This window comes from Manis javanica, chromosome 16, assembly GCF_040802235.1.
Source record: "Manis javanica isolate MJ-LG chromosome 16, MJ_LKY, whole genome shotgun sequence".
NCBI classification, from domain to species: Eukaryota; Metazoa; Chordata; class Mammalia; order Pholidota; family Manidae; genus Manis; species Manis javanica.
In genome coordinates, this window is record NC_133171.1 from 47,508,842 (window position 1) to 47,528,677 (window position 19,836).

The 19,836-nt window shown below is 43.5% G+C and overlaps 1 protein-coding gene across 3 annotated transcripts; it reads right to left on the reverse strand.

Moving 5' to 3' along the window:
- Positions 1 to 2,172: 2,172 nt before the first annotated feature.
- LOC108401011 (HLA class II histocompatibility antigen, DO beta chain-like) lies at positions 2,173 to 19,834 on the reverse strand. 3 transcript variants are annotated; one of them, XM_037005706.2, is made up of 8 exons: positions 18,682 to 19,834; positions 17,110 to 17,181; positions 7,824 to 7,915; positions 4,566 to 4,835; positions 3,844 to 4,125; positions 3,267 to 3,377; positions 2,977 to 3,008; positions 2,173 to 2,834 (listed from the first exon to the last, which is right to left on the reverse strand). In XM_037005706.2, exons 3-8 carry the CDS (start codon positions 7,912 to 7,914, stop codon positions 2,799 to 2,801), a joined length of 822 nt encoding a protein of 273 aa, XP_036861601.1. In that variant the 5' UTR covers position 7,915; positions 17,110 to 17,181; positions 18,682 to 19,834; the 3' UTR covers positions 2,173 to 2,798. The 3 variants fall into 3 exon arrangements, with proteins under 3 accessions (XP_036861601.1, XP_073080163.1, XP_036861597.1); XM_073224062.1 differs by having other exon boundaries at positions 2,173 to 2,837; XM_037005702.2 differs by lacking the exons at positions 17,110 to 17,181; positions 18,682 to 19,834 and having other exon boundaries at positions 2,173 to 2,837; positions 7,824 to 7,998.
- Between the last annotated feature and the right edge of the window lie 2 nt (positions 19,835 to 19,836).

Consider the following 19,836-nt stretch of genomic DNA (forward strand, 5'->3'; position numbering starts at 1 on the left):
AAGGCCTAGTACCTACTTACATGTAAAGAACTCTCAACAGTAAAAAAAGCAAATAACTCAATTAGATAATAGGCAAAAAACAAAGTGACATTTCGCCCAAGAGAAATACAAGATGCAAAATAAAGATATGAAAAGATGTGCAACATGATTAGCCATTAGAGAAATGCAAGTTAAGACTACAATGGGATATCACTACACACCTATCCAAATGGCTAAAATAAAAAGGACATAAAAAATTCTGGCAAGGTTGCCAAGAAACTGGACATTCATCATTGCTGGAGAAATGTGATATGGTAAAACCACCCTGGCAGTTTCTTTAAAACTTAAACATGCAGTCACCATACGACCCAGCAGTTACACTCCTGAGCATTTACCCCACAAAATTAAAGATGTGCATTCACACAAAAACCTGCACATGAATGTTCAGAGCAGCTTTATTCATAATAGCCAAAAAGTGAAAGCAAACTGTGGTACATACATAAGATGGAATGGATTCCACTCAACAATAAAAATGAGAAAACTGTATAGAGATACACGAACAACTTGGCTGAAACTCCAGGGACTTAGGCTGAATGAAAAGGAAAAAAGTCAATCCCAAAAAGTTATATATTGTATGATTCCATTTACATAACATTTTTGAAATGACAAAATGAAAGAAATGAAAAACAGATTAATGGTTGCCAGGGGTTAAGCAAGGAGCGCAAATAGGAGATGAGAAGCTATCAAAGGGCAAGATCAGGGCCATTGCAGTGATGGAAATGCTCAGTATGCCTAAATGCTCAGACTACATAGATGCCCATATCAGCCTGTGATCATTTACTACAGCCTGTAACATGTTATCTTTAGGAGAAATTGGGTAAAGAGTGCACAATATCTCTGTATTATTTCACATAAGTACATCTACATCCATGATTATTATATCAAAATTAAAAGTTTAACTTTTAAAAGCATATTAACATTTTCAACAAAATAGGTGGCAAGGTACCTCCATGAACCTTAAAATGCAAGTTGGTGGGGACAAATCATGAGTAGTCACAAGATCTGCCTGGAGTTAGTGTCTGTGCTGGAGAATGTAGGGGGAAGCAACTGGTATATCTGAGAATACGATAAATCCCAAATGGCTGATGGGTACTCATTGAAAAACACAGCAGGCCAAGTACAAGAACAGCATGTGAAACTAGGAGGGGTCTGCCCGATCCAACAGCCGTAGAAGGGAGCAGAGCAGTCTCACCCCTAAGAACTCTCTAAGCTGACCAGCCAGGAAACTTTTCTGTGCAGAGGAAGACTTGGGGGTAATAGAATCAAAACTGAGCCAGGCAGGGACAAGGGGATGAAGAAAAGAAGTTCAAAGTGAAGGATGGAAAGACAGTCTGGAACTCCCAAAGCACAAGCTGTTATATGTTATAGCACTACACAGAAACAGCGTAAGAGGAGGCTCTGTGAAGTCCCCTAAAACTCAAGAATATTAATTTCATATAAAAAGAGCAACAGAAAAGGACTGAAGTTAGAGCTTACATAAAGTTAGTGTAAAATCCGTACAATGAAAGCACACTAGAAAAATCATGCTACCAAAAAGACTAAACTATAACCTATTTCAAAACAAACTAAAAGTCATTAAGGAAGGGTTAGATATGAAATAACAACATGAGTAAGAATTAGAAAATCTCAATAAAAACAATATGCTGCCGTAATTATATAATGTGATAAATATCGCTTAAATTGCAATCATGCTGCAATATACAAATATATCAAAGTGACACACTGTATGCCTTAAATACACGAAATGTAATATGTCAAATTTATCAAATAAAAACTAATTTTTTAAAAAAATGAGAAAATCTCAGAAATACTGGCAGTACCCCAGGAAATAATTAGAAATAAAAGAAACCAATTTCAGAGGCACAGGCTAGAAGGGACAGAAGAACAAATAAGCACAGTGAGGAAGGCCTCAGCAGAAAGAGAAGGAGAGAAGAACCATTTTTTAATGAAAAGTAAAAGAGAGGGAAAGGCAATTCAAGTGAAAACGAAAAATACTGAGGATATGCAAAAAACTCCAACATGTAAAGGATCAGAGTCCCTAGAAAAGGAGAACCAAAGGAAATACTAAATTATATGACTCAATAAAACATTCCCTAAAATTAAAAAAGACTTGGACAACAAATTGAAAGAGAACATAGTTTATTTGAGAAACTCAACCCACACAACTAAAACCAAGATACATCCCAGTAAAATTTCTGAACATGTGTCCTGAGGCCCATGGAGTCTTCTGCGGTGGCTGGCAGAGCTCTAGCTCTTGACCCGAGTGGTGATTATAAAGGTTTTGCCTTAAATAATTCATTAAATTAAACATTTTTTTGTGGTTATTTGTATCTCCATTTTATCTTACAATAAAAAAGGTTCTAAAAAACAGTGAAAAGGAAACAGTGACCATCTGAGCATTTGTCTTCTGAAGGCAGTGGAGATTGCAGTTGGTCAAGAGAAAGACACGGGGATAACGGTTTATGGGTTGGGACTGGATCATAGAAAGTGCACCACTTGGGACAGGAAGGAGTTCGGGCTTAGGGGAATTTCTGCACAATGTCCTTGGATGTGGGGACTATGACCTATATGAGTAGGAGGCAGGAGGGCAGAAGGGTGAGCAATGCATGATCGCAGGACACAAAACTCTAGGAAACTCAGAACTCCTCCAAGGCCTCATGGCAAAGTCACTCTGGAACACTGACCTCTGAATGTCCTTTACTTAGCCTAGGACCCAGGTGGTACTTCAAGTTCCAGGAGAAGAAGCTTCAGTTAGGACCTTAGCACAGCAGTGATGAGGGATCTGCTCTCGTAACCTGCTGGACAGTGATCAAAGTATTGGGAGGGACCCTCAGGCAGCAGGCAGTGCCACCCAGCCAGTCACCACCAAGACGTCTCCCTCTGTCTGAAGGACTGGGAGAATGGTCTGCCCCTCAAAGACAAGGAAGAAGACATTACCTTGTCCCTAGACAACTGAGTCTCCACATATCCTGGAATGAAAGAGAGGCAAGAAGTAGAATGCCCCAGTTGGGACCAAATGTTGTGAGTATCCTGAGGGGTGGGAGATGACCTACAAGATCGGAGCTCCATCTCCTCTGACCCCCGGAATGTTTCTAGCTTCAGAAAAACTATCTCAATGATCCCTGAGAAGTACAGTGAACCTTCTGCCTCACGTCTTTGACATTAGGAAAAGTGGGAAGGGGGGAAGCCATGGGCAGGCGGCAGTGTGCTCCTGAGAGGCTCGTTACCTGTCTGAGCCCTGGCGCAGATGACGAGTCCCACCACAAGGAAGATCAGCCCGAGCAGGAAGGCTGCAGCTCCACTTAGCATCTTTTCCCAAGAACGTTCAGACTGAGCTCCTATGGGAAACAGGCCTTAAAGTTAGTAAAAAAGCTCTCAATATTTGCTGTACTTTCTTGAAATCCCAGAGTCTGTACTGTACCCCAAATCCAAAGCTAGAGAAGGAATAAATTTAGAAATGGTTCTTTGAAGCCAAGGTTTACACCCATGGGGTTTCTGTTAGTGATTCTTGTAGCCCGTAAGAATGACCCAAAATACTGAGACTAAAGTATTGGAGGACACTAGTTCCCAAAGTTGAAAGTGACAAAGATATTAGACCTCCTTATTTCTTAGAAGATGTAAGAATAGATGCCTGCAAAATTTTCTCCTCCCATAAACCAAGGACTCCAATTTCTCTGACTTCCTCAGCTCAGTGGGAAAGAGGATTAATGCTGTGAAAAGACGAATGCAGAGGGAACCCAGGTCCCATATTGAGACAGTATGACCCTGACTCAGGCCCAGACAGTACAAGAAGCTGGTTCTCACTCCACTCCACAGAAATAGGGCTCAGCAGGCTGGGATGGTCAACAACACAGGTGTAGACATCTCTGAGTTCAAGCGTTATTTCCAGCATCACCACTGTCTGAAAGGTCCAGTCTCCATTCCTGATAAGGCCAGGGGACATGACCCCGGCGCTCTCCTCCTGCCCATTCCGGAGCCACCTGATGGTGATGTCTCCTGGATAGAAACCCGTCACAGAGCAGAGCAGCAGATTGCGGTGCTGCAGGGATGGGGTCCTCTCGGGATACACAGTCACCTCTGGTTGTACTGGGAAGGGAGAGGAAAGTGAGGCATCATGAAAGAAAACCACCAAGGCAGGACTGAGGTTTCTTTAGGGACTACCTCTGCCCCTAATCTCTTTCCCAGATCACCCACATGGAACTGGAAATATGGGGAACCGTCAGACCCCAAGACTCAGAAACTGGGTATGTCAATGACCCTAAGGAGGATTAAGACCTTATCAGACTCTCCTACAATTAGCCTTCTACTTGAGAGCTCCTGAGAACCTTGGGGGTCTGGAACCAAGGCCACAGTGACCTGACCTGCAAGGAGCATGAGTCACAATTGGGGCAAGAACATATATACAAATTCCCCGGCTCATAACCCATATTCTGCTTCCTGAAGCAGAAAATTGCCTAAGTAAAGAAGAGCCCTGGCTCACATGTGGAAGATTCCTGAGCCTTACCAGACCTCCCAGTCCACCTCACCTTTTCTCTCCACAGTGAAGGGGGCGCCCAGCCAGTAGTTATGCCTGCAGAGGGCATCCACAGAAGCTCTACACCTCTCCAATATATCTGACCGGTTATTCCACAACTCAGCATCAGGCTTCCCCAGCTCCGTCAATGCCACAAACATTCCCACACTGCTGTCAAAACGTGCATACTCCTCCAAGTTAAAAATGAATCGCACCACAAACTGCACCTTTTCAGTCCCATTGGTGAAGTAACAGTCAGCCTTTGCCTGAATCACAAAATCTTCTGGAAAAAATAAACAAGACTGTGAGTCAGCTCCTACCTTTGGGAAACCCATACCTTGTAAATTAAGCCAGACCACGTGGATTTGAGAGGAGGCCTTCTGACCTCAGTAAATAGGTCAAAGTAGCCTCTTCTCCCTGGGACCCCACTCTGGTTCCACTTAGCAGTAGAAAAAAGCTTGAGGCCCATCCTGCCAGGCCAGCCAAACAAGAGACATGTGACCCAAAGAAGCAGGCCAGAATCTCAAAAGTCATAGACATTCATTCAACAAATAGTTATTGACTGTTTGAATTTTGCCAGATACTGCACTAGATTTTTCCAAGCTAAGATTTCAGAAGCCCAAGGTTTTAACTCCCTGTATGATCAAATCAAAAGGATCCATCCCCGTATGGAATAATTCTGTAGCATTCTTGCCAGAACCATATTCATTCCATACATTCCTTCTGGAGCAAAGCAAAGGAGTGATGGAGGAGACGCAAAGAAATGCACAGTAGGTACGTATTAGGTGTGCCCTCCACTCACTGTGTTTTCTCCAAGAATTTCCTTCTGGACCTTTTCCTTTGCACTCTTACTCAGAGACCTCATCCCCTCTGTTGGCTCTAATGAGGTAATGACCTCATTGTCTTTCTTGGCATTGGGCAAAATAAAATTAGTCGTGGCTTGAAGGTTATTATCGTCAACATCATTGGCACTATGCCTTCAATTCTAGTAGCTGCAACAACATGGTGATAGGAAGTAATAAGATTAGCTTAAACCTTCTTTGGGGGCTTTTATATTAAACATTGCCACCGAAGAGGGAATCAAAGGAAACTACTTCCATTGTCTGCTACAATTTTCTACTTTCAAAGTACCTTACTAATTTTACAAGCAATTGGTTTGAGCTATATATTTTCATACAATGTTCTTCATTAATCTGCTCATGTTCTCCAAAGTAATTTAATATTCCAGTTACTTAACCAGTCCTCATAAATAAGAAAAAGTATGATTCTCATTTGTAGAGCACACAGTGCTATGGCTCCTGAGGACACAGGGAGAAACTGCCAGCTGAGAACCAGGAGGGAGCCTTCCCCAGAACACCACCACGCTGACACCCTGATGTTTGTGCTCCCAGTTCGTGTGTTGAAACTCTAACCCCTAACGGTGATGGTATTAGGAAGAGGTGCTTTGGGGAGGTGCTTAGGTCTTGATGGTGGAGCCCCCATGAGTGGGATTAGTGCCCATATAATAGAGGCTCCAGAGAAGTCCCCAGCCCTTCTACCATTGAGGACACAGGGAGAAAGTGCCAGCTGAGAACCAGCAACAGCCTTCACCGGAACACCACCACACTGACACCCTGATCTTGGACTTCCCAGACTCCAGAACTGGGAGAAATACATTTCTGTGGTTTATAAGCCACCATCTGTGTTGGTTATAGAAGCCTGAATGGACTAAGACACAATGAAATCTGTCTTAGATTTAAAGATGTGGAAATTTTTAAGAGACAAATTGGTAAATGGCCCTGGGTTATGTCTCAGTTGATTCGAGTTCCAGTTCTGTATCCAGTAGTTTTATGTAGAAACACTTACCCTCCCTGACCTGCTTTCCACTGGTGAAGAAACTGAGGTAGAGCTCAGAAGTATAGTGTTAAGTGAGAAAAGAAACAATGTGATTCAGTGCACAATGACATTTATTAAAATTTAAAAATACACACAGAAAAACAATGCCACATATTAAAGGCCACCATCTGACTTGCAGACATACTGGACACATTAGAATGGAAATCTAAGGCAAGGAGGGAGAGAGAATGGAGACAAGAGAAGGGAAAAGAGAGTTCTTCCACTGACAAATGACTACAATGTGCTGTGAACTCACTGGATAAGATGAACTCAAGTCTGTGCACTCGAGAACAATAATAAAAGGAAATTCAGATGGGTTATAATGTGGGTTGGCCAGAAAAGACTTGCCTGAAAAAATGGCATTTAAGCTGAGACTTGAAGGATAGTTGTTACTCATCTTAAATTTGCTTTCATTTCTAAGCTCAGAGGCCTCCCCCAGGAGCCACTGAGCTGATAAGGACTGCGGTGTTCTTCCTGAGTCATGTCATCCCTGCTCAGCTGTCACTCAGTAGCTAGTTTCCAAAGAGGCTCTAACCTCCCATTAGCTATTCCTTACAATCTAAATCAGGAAAAAAAGTATGATAGTCAGATCTATGTCAATTTAAGATCCAGGCTCACTGCTTTTCCATTTATGGTGTTTAATGGACATTATAAGCTCAGAGAGGTTTCTATTCTCTAAGAGCAATGATCTTCCCCCACCCACCCTCCCCATGGGTTTGTTCCTCTTTTGTATTAAGGAGACTTTGACATTCAAACAGGCTCTGTTTTTAGCACGTTATATCCTGTTTTCTGTTGATAGATATGCTTTCATGGTGTAAAACTGCTTCACGTCTACATAGACTATCATCCCAGCTAGAAAAATAACAGCAGTAAATACACATACCCAGTAACCTGAGGACAGGGATAATGCATTCAACTTCTGTTATGTCTCAAAACTGGGGCCTAATAATGCCAAAAGAAGCAACCTTTGTTTCCAATTCCTTTTGTCCACATGTACCCCAATTGGATAAACACAGAAACAGTCACAACCATCAGAGCGAACTCCTGACTGACAAATGACAGCTATTTTCAGGCCGCCTCCATTTTCTGCAGTTCTTGAGGGTGAAATTGATACAATAAGAGCTCTAAGCAAGACAAAATGTTTCCCTCCTCCTTGCCTCCCTACTTCTTGAATCTGTGGCTCTAGTACAGGAAGTCCTTTTTCCCAGCAGTCCACTGTGTATGGTGGACTTGAAGGAACACTTTTCAATGCTTTTGTTCTTCAAAAGGAAGAACACTCCCTTTGAAGGCAAAAGCCAGTTCCAGTCTGGTCTGCAAATACCAGACCTAGGGGGAAAGCCCTTCCTCCCCATGCCAGTGAGGCATACACCCCTGAGAAAAACCACGCTGTTCTTACCTGGAGAGACTTTGCCTCGGGCCATGGAGGAATCCAGCCTGATAAGATTCACTAACAGAATCAACACGCAAGGAGCCCACCTGGAACCCATTCTGGAAGGGAAAAAAAATGAGACAGTAAAATGGTTAGCTTCTTCAGAATGGGGCTTGTTAACTCAGTCAAAATATATTCATTAAGTGTTAAAATACCTTTCTATCCCTCCCAGGACTGGAAAGTCCTCACACTGATAACCAATCAAGATAGAAGAGTTTTGTATCATTAGTTGCTGGGTAGAATACTTTCATAGAGTTGTGTTACGCCACTCAAGAACTGTCTACCTGGAGAATCACTGACAGTAGTTTAGCTATGTGGGAAATGAGCTGAGAGAAAAAGAATAGAAAACCTCTCCATAGTGTGTGATCCTAGAAGAACTAGACAGATTGTTTATTCTTTATCCAGCTATCTATCCTCATCTAGCAATGTCCCTGGCCTGTTCTAACCAATAGTTCTCCTTTCCTATGGGGGAGCTGACATTGCCAACAGAGAATGTGTGAAAAAGAAGAAAGTAGATAGCACTCTAATCATACACCTCAAAAGGAGTTAGTGAAGGGACCATCAGAGAAGATACAGAAGAGACTGAAAATAACCTGGAGAGTATGATTTCCTGTCAACTGAGAGAAAGCCACCAAAAAACATGGAGAGAGGATTCTCAAAATAATTAAGTGCTGCAAAAACATTCAAGAGGATGAAATATAAGAAAGTTTTATTGTGTTTTTAAAATTAGTGGGCACCAATAATCTTCAATGGGACATAGAACATTAAAGTTAGAAACTATATTTCAAAAGAGTAGAGTGAATTAGAAATGAAGGCAGCAGATGTAAACAGTCCATCGAGAATTTTAGAAATGAAAACAAGGGAAAAGATGAGACTCTCATTTGAGAGAAAAGCACCACTAAGGGAAAGTCACTTTTAAGATATGAAAGACCTTAACAAGTTTCTGAGTCAAGCAGGAGACATATGTAATAGAAGAAATTAAAGATAAAAAAGAAGAAAAGATAAATTACCCACAAAATGCTTACTGGAATCCAAAGAATGAGCGAGATTATCAAACTCAGCAATAAAAAGAAACACTTCTTCAGATACAAGAATGAGAACAGGGACATTTGGAGTGAGAAAGGGGGATGAGGACGTTCCAGTTATATGGCTTCAGTGGACTCACTTTTAGGACAAGGCAAGAACTTCTGCTAAAAAGGAGCTGAAGAAAATATATTTGACAACTATGGAGACAAGTTTCCTTTTTCACCAGAGTGGTAAGTGCATTATTTATTTAGCATAGAGCCATCCACACCCAATATTATGGGCATGCAATCATGAGACCAACATGTTCTTTGTCCTCAAGAAATGTATCACCTACGTGGAGTGACAGGGATACCAAGCACTGTAAAGTCAGGACAAAGGAAATTAGTGTTTGGGCACAGAAGATAAGCAAATTGTGACTTAGTGTAGAAAGAGTTTGTGATAAAGTGGATGGTTTACACAAGTGGCCTAACAAGCAGAGAATTTTAGAAATAGGAATAACAAGGACAAGTAGACAACAGAAAGGAAATAAACAGTAAAACAAAAGTTTATCTGGAATCCCTTAAAAATTTCAGCTTATCCACAATAAGTAAATATTTGCATTCCGTTGAATAAAGAGGTGAACAGAATTTTTTCTAGTTCTTCACTTCCCTAAGAGAAAACATACTTTGCTTGTTATGTTTTACCAATATGCTGAGAGGCACTCAGTGAAGCTCTACCCATAAGTAGTAATATCAGATTGTAAATCAAAGGCTTACTCTATGAATAGCTGGTCAACTCCCTAATAGCCCAATAGAGGGTTTTATGGCAAGCCTCTCTGAAGCATGAGACCCTCAAGCAAGATTTCACGTTCCTTCCTAGCCAACTGTACCGCTAGCCAACTGCAATCCAGAAGGATTAAGAACTCCCAAGCGTATGAGTAATAATGCAGGAAGAAGAAAGATGATTGGATCAAAATGGCAAAATAGGATTCAGAAAAGAAAGGTGAAATGCAACTATGCAATCTTTTAATGAACTTTAACCCCCCACTCTTAGCAAACAAGCCCTGCACTGGAATCTGCCCCATCAGAATAATAATTTATTCTCCTGGGAAATCATGACAGAGTAAAAAAAGTCTATCCTGATGGTTTTGTGTATGTGTTTGTAAGAAGACTGGGTTCCTGATTAACCTCATCCTCTCCCCTTGAGTCTCTCATCTCAATAGAGACAAATATTTTCAAATTGAGTAATACCAGAAGAAATCCTGGCAGAAACCTTTGACACCCTCCCACCCTGGCCTGGACTGGCCTTCATTTACACACAGCCATGGCTGCAGCCTGTTCATTCATTCCCCTTTCCCCACCCCATGCCTTTTCTCCCTGGGCTCCTCCCAGAGTTCAGGCCAAAGGGAACAGTGCCACCCACGTGAGAGGACCCGCTGTGGTAAACTGATGCCTACAAAGGTCATTTGCTTCCTGGATCTTGGTATCTATTTCACTTTCTGACCTTAGACCTATTTCTCTTCAGCCCCATCTCACACCCGTGTGTCCTGAGTCTCCTTGAACTAGTCATTATCCCCCTCCTCCCATTTTATGTTGGTACATCATTAGATGTCATTTGTTTACAGAGTACAGAGCAGAAAACAGAAGATTGCCTCGACTTAAGCAAATGAATCTGTTTGTCAGTTATTGTGAGAAAGGCAGGCAATGCTTTTGAAGACTTCTTGGTGCCCCTTGACTCAACTGCACTGCAGTATTCGGACAGGGAATTAAACCACTTTCCCCTGGCAGGACAGGCATGGGATCACACAGCACGAGCTCTGGACCAGAGTCTGTTCAGTTCACAGGCTATGTAATAGCCAAATTTGGGCCCTTTCCTTGCCCCTCAACCCTCAAGAGCTTAGGTATTAACACTTAAGAGTTTATTTAGCCCAGTGGTGTAACATCAGAAGGACCAGCAGGGGGCTTCCCAAGACACCTTAATCATATTCAGGGATCATCTTCCAGGTCAGAAAAGTCAAGACATTAGGCATTAGGTTAGATCCTAAAGGATCTAGTGGCTCTGATGTCCAAGGACCCAGGGCCTGGGCCAGCTGGATACACAGCACCTGGGCTGTCCTGTGAGTGTGTGGTGCCGTGAGCAGCTTAGCTGGGGGGCGTCTGGCTATCAGATGAATCCTGGGCTAGCTCACAGGAGGCCCCTCCACCTTTGTCCGCTCCAGGGAAGGTGTCTGTCACGGGCCTGGAGCAGAGGACCTTAGGAGGCAGAGGGGGTGATGAAGATGGAGATGGGGGTGGGGGGTTGTTGAGAAGATTATCCATTGAATTGCCTTAGCATCTTTGTTGAAAATCAGTTGATATGTAGTTCTAGTTCTTGACTATCCTTTCTGTTCCATTGATCTCTGTGTCCATCCTTTCAGCAATATCATACCATCCTGACTTTTCACTGTGGCTTTACACCAAGTCTTGAAATCAGATGGTGTGAGTAACCCAATTGTGTTGTTCTTTTTCAAAATGGTTTTGGCTGTTGCAGTTACTTTGCTTTGCCATGTAAATTTTAGAATCAGCTTGTCAATTTATATCCCTCTCCTAGCCCCCAAAAAAGGCTGCCAGGCTTTTGATTAGGATTACAATGAATCTATACCTTAGTTTGGGGGAAATTAGACATCTTAACATCAATGAATCTTCTAATCCATGGACACAATTTAGGTCTCCATTTATCTATCCTGTTTTCTCTCACCAATATTTGTGTGGTTTTCAACATGTAAATCTCACACATACTGTTAAATTTCTACCCAAGTATGACTTTGATGCTATTGTAAATGGTTTCTAGCTTTCCGTGTCTTAGGCAAAAGCAAATTCAGAAATCTCAATCCTTTATCTTCTCTCTGGCCTATTCACGTTCCAAACTGACTCCTTCTTCCCACTTCCTTTAGCCCAGTGGTGTAACAGCAGAAGGACCAGCAGGGGGCTTCCCAAGACACCTTAATCATATCCAGATATCATCTTCCAGGTCAGAAAAGTCAAGACATTAGGCATTAGATTAGATCCTAAAGTATCTAGTTGCTCTGATATCCAAGGACCCAGGGTCTGGGCCACCTGGAGACTTCTTTAAGTCTCATAGCAAATAGCAGGCACCAAGAAATATTTACTAGTTCCACATAGCACATGCATGTCAAATGTTCTCTTCTTTTAGCTTGTGCTAATTTGTGCTTCAATTCTCTGATCCTCATATCTGAGCACAGAAATATTTCTGCCCCACCCCACTCCCAAACACAGGGTCTTTCCTTTCCTTTTGCCAAATCTGAGTTTAAAGAAACTTTCCACTTCACATTTGGACAAAGAGATCTTTTCCCCTCTATTATTACATCTGAAACCCATCATTCACTGATGCTTGCATTTATTGAACCACCACATATGTGCCAGTCATTCTGCCTGAGAACTCAGGTCTCTTGGAGACACACTGTCCCTGGATATGATGGGGAAGCCCCAGACCAGAAGACTCTGGGTACATGGCATGCTCTGGATGTCTAATTTTGGCTGAGACCTCACAGCTGCAAGGCAATCATTTTCAGAACGCCCAGAGGTTCCCTAGTAAACTTCTTGTGGCAACTATTCCAAATTGTCATTCTCCTCAAACACACCCTTCTTTCTAGTCCCCCTCTCTCTCTTCCCTAGAAATTTAAATCAAGACCATTAGATGCCTTTCAGATCCTGCATTATCCCCCCACCCCTACTCTAGCCAACCTGAGAGCTACAGAAGCACCAGATTTTGGTCAGGACCATGGCCAGCACCAAAACCGGCCCTGGGCTGGGGAAAGGGTGTGGCTGGAACAGGGGGCTTGGGAACAGACATCTTACAGCTGGAACAAGCCAAACTCTAGTAGGGTACACCATTGGCCCAAACTGGGACAGCCCCTCAGACCTGCCTGAGAAGTGAGTTGAAGAAAGTAATTGCTGGAGTCCACCCACCCTTGGCTAGGGCCACCAAACACAAACAAGAGACCGCATGTGTCATTTGCTGATAGGCAGCCACTGTGACTTCCTTCTCCCTAGTTCCTTCTTTAGTCCTGTTTTGCTTTTATACTTTCTCACCTTCTTGGGTCCAAACCCTCACCTTTAAGCCCCAGCCTCTCTGTTTAGACCCCTCTCAGACTTGATCTTCTTCCAGCCTCTCTTTGTTCTTATACCATCACTCTGTACTTCCAGCTGAGGAAGTTCCCCCTTTCTTAACAGTATCTCAGTTCCTGTTCAGGGCCAACGACTCCCCTCTTCAGAGCAGAACACCTCCCAAGGAGTGAGTGAGTGAGTGAATGAGTGAGTGAGTGAGTGAGTGTGCATGCGTGCACATGTGCATGTGCTGGGACTGGATTAGGTCAAGGGCAGGCAGACAGCAGTCCAGTCTGGCAGCAGCTGGTGGCCCAGGCATAGATATGCAGGATGGTAGACCCAGAAGGAAGACTTGGGTGAGGACACAGGAGCTGAGAGGCAGGGGCCCAGGCTCTGAACCTGGCACAGGTCATCAAAAACATCATGGGGCTGAGGTAGAAGCATGGGGAACCTCATCTGCCACTTGACTGGATCAGAACTGGTCCAGATTCTGGCCTGGGCTGGGAGGATGTCTAGGCTACACATGGGGGTGAAGTGTGGGGATTGGAAGGCTGTGTGGGACACAAACTAGAACCCCAGCATAAGGCTTGAGCACACAGGTTTTGGCTTCTTACAGGCCTCTAGTTACTAGCTATGTGGCTTTGGGAAATTTTGTCTTTCTAGGCTGGCTTCCCCCATCTCTCTGTGCCCGCGTGTCTCACTCTCCTGGGTGATCCCAAGGGGCTCACTGTTCTCTCTCTTCCAGTGTCTTCAAGTTCTAGCCACCCCACCTCCCCCGCTTTCCCTCCCCATTCATGGGGGCACCATATCACCTGTCCTGAAAGGCCCTCACTTGTCTCGCTTACCATTAAATTACTGCTCATTTATTATCCTGTATTTCCTCCTTCCTTTCTTCTTTTACTTTTTAGAGATGGCTTTGTTATTCATGCCCTTTGACTGCTCACTGGTCTGATCAGCAGAGGTCATGAATGGCCACCTCCCAGCCCTCCCCTCCTTGCTTTTTCTGCTGCTTTTGAAGACCCTGACCACTGGTCACCCTCACTTCTGCCCCTATCCGCTGGCCGATGTTATCCCTGGTCAGTTCTGCCCTGTCCCTGAGAGACCGACCCCTCTGGACTCCACCACCCAGGCTCCCAGCTCACTGGCTTACTGCTGGGTCTGACCGAAGGGAGATATTGGCAGGAGTCTGGAGACTAGAAGGAGAAATCAGTCGGCATATTTACCTTCCCCTGCTGCCTCCCCGACCGCTGAGGCTTGCACCGCAGCTGCTTTCCCCATAGCCACGGCTCCCACTGGTGGCCCTTCTCCACAGCTGTAGTTCTCACTGGGCTCCAGTAACACAATTCTCTGTCCCTGCTTTTTCAAGTCTGGGGGTGTGGCCAGGCCCCTGTGTTTGGCTGCAACATCAGCCCTTGCTGGCTGCCTATCCTTGCCCACGCCTCTGTGAAGAACCCTGTTAAAACGATCAGCAATTGAACCCTGTGTGTGCTGTCTTTTCCTGGAAGGAACCTGGCCAGTACTTCCCCTCCTTCTTGGCGTTCCTTTCACTCTGACAGAGGGAATGGGAGAGCCCGGAGCGCTCTTCCCAGGCGCACATTCATTCATTCCACAAATGTTTTTCAAACATCTGCCATGGACCAGACACCATACTAGGCACTAGGAAGGTGTAATAAACAAAGGAAGCACTGAAAGTGATGCTGATATTATAAATCTGTAGTGGCTGGATTCTAGAAGATCAATTCCTGGGTGTGGGGAGTGAAGAGAGGACCGCAAATGAGCATCAGAACAAGTTTGGGACATATTTGGCCATCTCAGCCAGAGAGCCACCCTTGGGTGGCAGTGTCCCGGTTTAAGCTGAGTAGTGAGGATGCCTGTCGGGTGGAAATGGGGACTCAGACTTTGACCACGGAGATCTGACCAGGGATAACTTAAGACTGGTCTTGCCATGGCCAGAAGTAAATGCTTTAAAAATGAAAGGGGTTTATTAGAGAACTACAGCCTTTCTGAAAAACAAAGAACACAGTTTCTCCAGGGGAAGGGCTGATTCCCAACGCTAGCACCAAGGGAACCCCACACGGTGGCAGTGTTTCCATGCAATGCCCTGGCCTGAGTGCTAGACCCAGAGCACAATGGGCAATCCATTCTGACACAGATCTTCCCTTTGGGCCCACCACCCTGCATCTCCACGCCTGCGCCACCAGCTGCTGCCAGACTGGACTGCTGTCTGCCTGCCCTTGACCTAATCCAGTCCCAGCACATGCACATGTATTTTTAATTGAATTATAGGTGATATACAACATGATATTGGTTTCAGGTGTACCACATAGTGATTTAACAACTACATACATTACTAAATGCTCATTACGATAATGGTAGTTGCCCTCTATCAACATACAAAGAAGTTACAATATTATTACTATATTTCCTATGTTGTACTTTCATTGTCATGACTGATCTATTTTATAATTTGGTGTTTGTAGCTTTTTGTTGAGTGAACACAACTTTAAGGGAGATTATATCTACTACAAGAATAACTGTATAAAGTTTGTTTTAAAATCTTTTAAAACTATAGTCCATTAATTTTATGTGAAAAACACATAAAAATTCACTCTAAAAAGGTAGAAGTTGTCCATAATTCCACCCCTCACACACACTAGCGTTTGTGGAGTGCTTACTATATGCTAGGCATTGTCCCAAGCACTTTACAAGTGTTATGTCACTACCTATGAGGGAGGTAATATTATTGTTCTGGGGAACTGAGATCCAGAGGTAAATAACTTGCCTGAGATCATACAGCTTGTACAAGATGGAAGCTAGACGTAGATCCACGGAGTCTGGCTCCAGGGCCAGTCTGATTAATTTTATTGAGTGGACTTGTCCTCCACTCCTCTAATCCCATTGCCCCCGAGAGAATCCCTCTGATCATTCTGATGTGTGTTCATCTAGTCTTTCTAATATGGTCACACACAGACACAAACACAAATGAGCTCATGCTGGATAGAGTTTCATAGCTCGCATTCTTTCATCTAATATATCCAGAACATCTTTCTATATCCACAGATACAGCTTAACTTCACTTCTTGTAATGCCTACCTAATGTTTGTTCATGCGGATATAGCATCGTTCGTGCCGTTTATTTCATCAGCCTCTTATTTATGGATATTGAGCTTCTAACAGTTTCAAACATGAAAATATTTGCAAAAAATCTATTACCAGCATGGATTATTTTCCCATGACATTTATTAATGTCTCTTCAAACACCCATGGTTTGTGGAGCAAATCTAAATACATCCATCATTGCAGCAGGCTTCAGCTTACTTTTGTGTTCAAAAGCTACTGTCATGTAGCAGAACCCCGCTTCCATCAGCCTCCCACTCCCACATCTCTAAACCATCCCCACAAACATCTCAACTGCTAAAGGACAAGACCTAAAATATCAGGGACCAGAGAGATATGGAGGATCCGTACTTTCACGTACTTCAGGCCCAACTTGTTGATTTCTACGTTTTTGGCAGAGAAGACACAATTTATGCAGTGGAGACACTAATGACCACCAGGGGGTGGGCAAAAGACTAAAGCCACGGAGAACTGGGTCAAGGGAGAGCTGAAGGGGACGTCAGTGAGAAGGCAGCTGCCAGGTATTGACAGAAAGATAAATGTGGACTTTGAAAATGAGCTCTTGCTGTCTTCTTGAGAGTACAATGTCAGATTCTTTTAAAGGCATTTTGTTGGTGTCAGCCTGGATGTCCTCAAATGAAACTGAAAGACGGGAAAGTCATACAGTCCAGCTTGCACACTGGTTCCATGTATGACACCTGGACGAAGGAGCTTGTTTTGAGAAATCCAGTAAGGATTTTGGGGAGAAAGAAGCTCATTCAGGAGAAAAGGCAGTAGCAGTTAGGAAAGAGAAGATGGGCCAAATTTCTGAACCCTAAGGAAGCTGCCCTAGGATTTAGAATATTCATTAAGAACTTTCATTTCACCATGTCTTGACTCTTGGAAGAAACTAAGTAGTTATTCACCTAACTGCTGCTTCCTCCTAAGAACACAGCTAGACTATGTTGTCCAGCCTGTCTTGCAATCAGAGGCAGCCAAGTGACTGGGTTCTAGAAGAAATGAAGTTTGCCCCTTCCAGACCTGACCTCTTGTGCCACCTTCAATGTTCTCTCTCCTCATTTGCTGCCCAGGTGTAGATCCAGTGGAGGCCTCTGACGCTGTAGAAGATAATAGAGCCACTAGTTAGAAGGAACCTACGTCTCTGGTTGACCGTGTGGAGCAGAGCTTCCTCACCAGCCTTTAGGAGGGAGAAATGAACTCGTATTGGGCTTTTTTGTTACAGCAGCTAGCTCTCCCTGACTGATGCACTGTGGAATATTGGCATTTCTTCTACCTCTCCAGTAGCTTCTTTGAATCCTCATCTTTCCCTCACCATGTAAAGAAAAGTATCTCCTAAGAGTCAGAACCTTCTTGGCATTTTCTTCTGGGTCAGCAAGTGACCCTAAGTCCTGATCTCTCCTTTGAGCTACAGATGCTCGTCTTCAACTGCTTAAGCTTAGCTGTCCTTCAGTTGTACACTTCTAAATGCTTCTAAACCTAAACTCATTATCTTCCTCCCTAAACTGGCTCTCTCTTCTAACTTATCTTTCACCTTCCCTCTCACTGGCCACCAGGCTTCTCCGAGTCAGCCTGGCCACACATCCTGTGTGTTCTTCAATTCCTCCCCACCGCACCATCTTCTATACCGGGCAGAGAACTGCCACCCACCTTTCTCTTTCCCCCATGTCCATCCCCACTCCTCTGCTGCCCTCAGGGCCTTAACCCTCTCCCCAAGCTGGACGGCACCAGCCCTGAGCCCTCTCCTCAGTGCCACTCCCTCTTCCTCAGAGGCCAGCTCCCTGGGCTATGGTCTGCAGCAGCTTTTGCTTGGACTTTTGCAATAGCTATTTCTTGCAAATTAAGAAATATTTTAAGCACACAGAAGTGTATATGGACTAATATAATAAATACTTGTACTTATCACCTAGCTTTGTCAAATAATATTTTGCTGTTTTTAAAAGTGAAAAAAATAAAAGAAAAAGAGGGAAAAGTGGTTCAGATCTAGGAAGTTAGAAGCTTTGTATTGCGTAGATGAAATTTTATAGTGAACTTACTTAACACTAAAGTTTATATCTAGTGCCATGTTTAAGTGTTTTTCTGTTCTTCCATCTATGTGGCATAAACTTTTCATATAACAAAGATCTGATAACACCACATACCTGGTGGTTTTAGATGCATTTTTACAGAGAAAATGCCATTTGGTGATCTAGTTCTGTGATCAGAAATTATATTTTTTTCTGTGATTATTATCATGGACTCTCAGAATTAGAAAATATGAGGTTATCTATGCATATACACATTTATATATATATATGCATATATATATATAATATATATTTTAAAATAAAATGTCACATGTATTTTTCCCTATAATATACTAGGTAAAAATGTATTTAGTTAAGATTAGAATTTCTTTGATTACTAATGAACTTTAGGTTTATAATCCATGTGGGATTTATTTTTATGTAAGACATGAGATAGGACTCTAATCTCCTTTGTCCCCCGTATGGATGGACATTTGTGCCAGCACTATTCCGCACTCTCTCCTCTCCCCCCGATTCATAACGCCTGCTCTGGTAAATATCAAGTTTCCAAATATACACGGGTCTGTTTCTCACCTCTCCATTCTGTTGCCCTGGCCAATTTTCTATTCCAGGGCGGCATTGTGATCGTTGCAACTTCACAGTAAGTCTTGGTTCCTGAACTTGTTCTTCAAATTTGTCTTGGCTATTTGTTTTGTTTAGTGCTACATAACACACTATCCCAAACCTTAGTGACTTAAAACAATGACCAAAAGATAAAATAGACAAGTTGATGAATGCAATCTTACATATGATGTCATGTGCATAAAGATCCTGGGGTGGGGGTGCAAAATGAAGGGAGGACCCACTTGGTATTGGGTGGGCAGACCCTCAGGGAGAAGGATGAGGCTCAAATGGTAGGGAACTCATATATAAGCAACGGGCCTAAGCCTGCTTATGTCCCAAGGGTCAAGGAGTTGTACCACCTCCTGTGGGACCTGCATCTTGGGGTGGCTTGGCCATGTTTGCCTCAGTGTTGAGATATGAAAAAATATGTGCATTACTGAGGTCACAGCTTTGAAAGGTATGTTCAGGCTTTGGTGGTAGCAGAAGGGCCAGACCTCTCCCTGGGCCAGGGTGGGCTGGAGGAACCTAAGTCCTCTTACCTGGGACCAGTGGTTAATTGCAAAGCTGCCCCCTGAACCCCCAGCTAAGTCAGCCAAACTCGAACTATCTCCTCTTGGCTTCTGGAGGCTTCTATCAGAAAAAGTCATGCCTCCCACTGTCCCCAAGCACCATTAACATTCCTGTAACTGTAGCCATGAGTGTGCTTTGTATTGTCACTTCTGCATACATGTACCCACCATGCATGTGCATGTGTGTGCATGCACATGGAGATCCTTAAAGCAACAGTGACGAGAAGCACTGTGGCTACAATATCAGGGGCCGAGATCCACCACTGATAAGCTGTGTGACTTTGGGAAATTTCTTAAGCTCTCTGTGCCTCAATTTCCCCATCTGTAAAATGAAGAGAAAGTACTTACCTTATAAGGATGTTTGAGCCATTAATATATGTAGATAAATGTGGCCCCTGAGAGGCATTCCATAAATATTGTCTTACTGGAATTAATCTCTGTATCCCCAACCCTGAGCAGTGCTTACCAGTCAGCAGGCACCCAGAAGTACTTCTCTAATAAACATGGCTCCAGGAGCTCTAGTCTGAGGAAATCCTTTGAGTTTTGACAGCTCATG

Excerpts from the sequence above, each read along its gene's own strand:
- LOC108401011 (XM_073224062.1), bottom strand. The coding sequence starts at position 7,914 with ATGGGTTCCAGGTGGGCTCCTTGCGTGTTGATTCTGTTAGTGAATCTT. Across the intron at positions 4,126-4,565 it reads CTTCACTGTGGAGAGAAAAG|TACAACCAGAGGTGACTGTG; the intron begins GTGAGGTGGACT and ends CTCCCTTCCCAG. Across the intron at positions 3,009-3,266 it reads CTGCGCCAGGGCTCAGACAG|GATATGTGGAGACTCAGTTG; the intron begins GTAACGAGCCTC and ends CTTTCATTCCAG.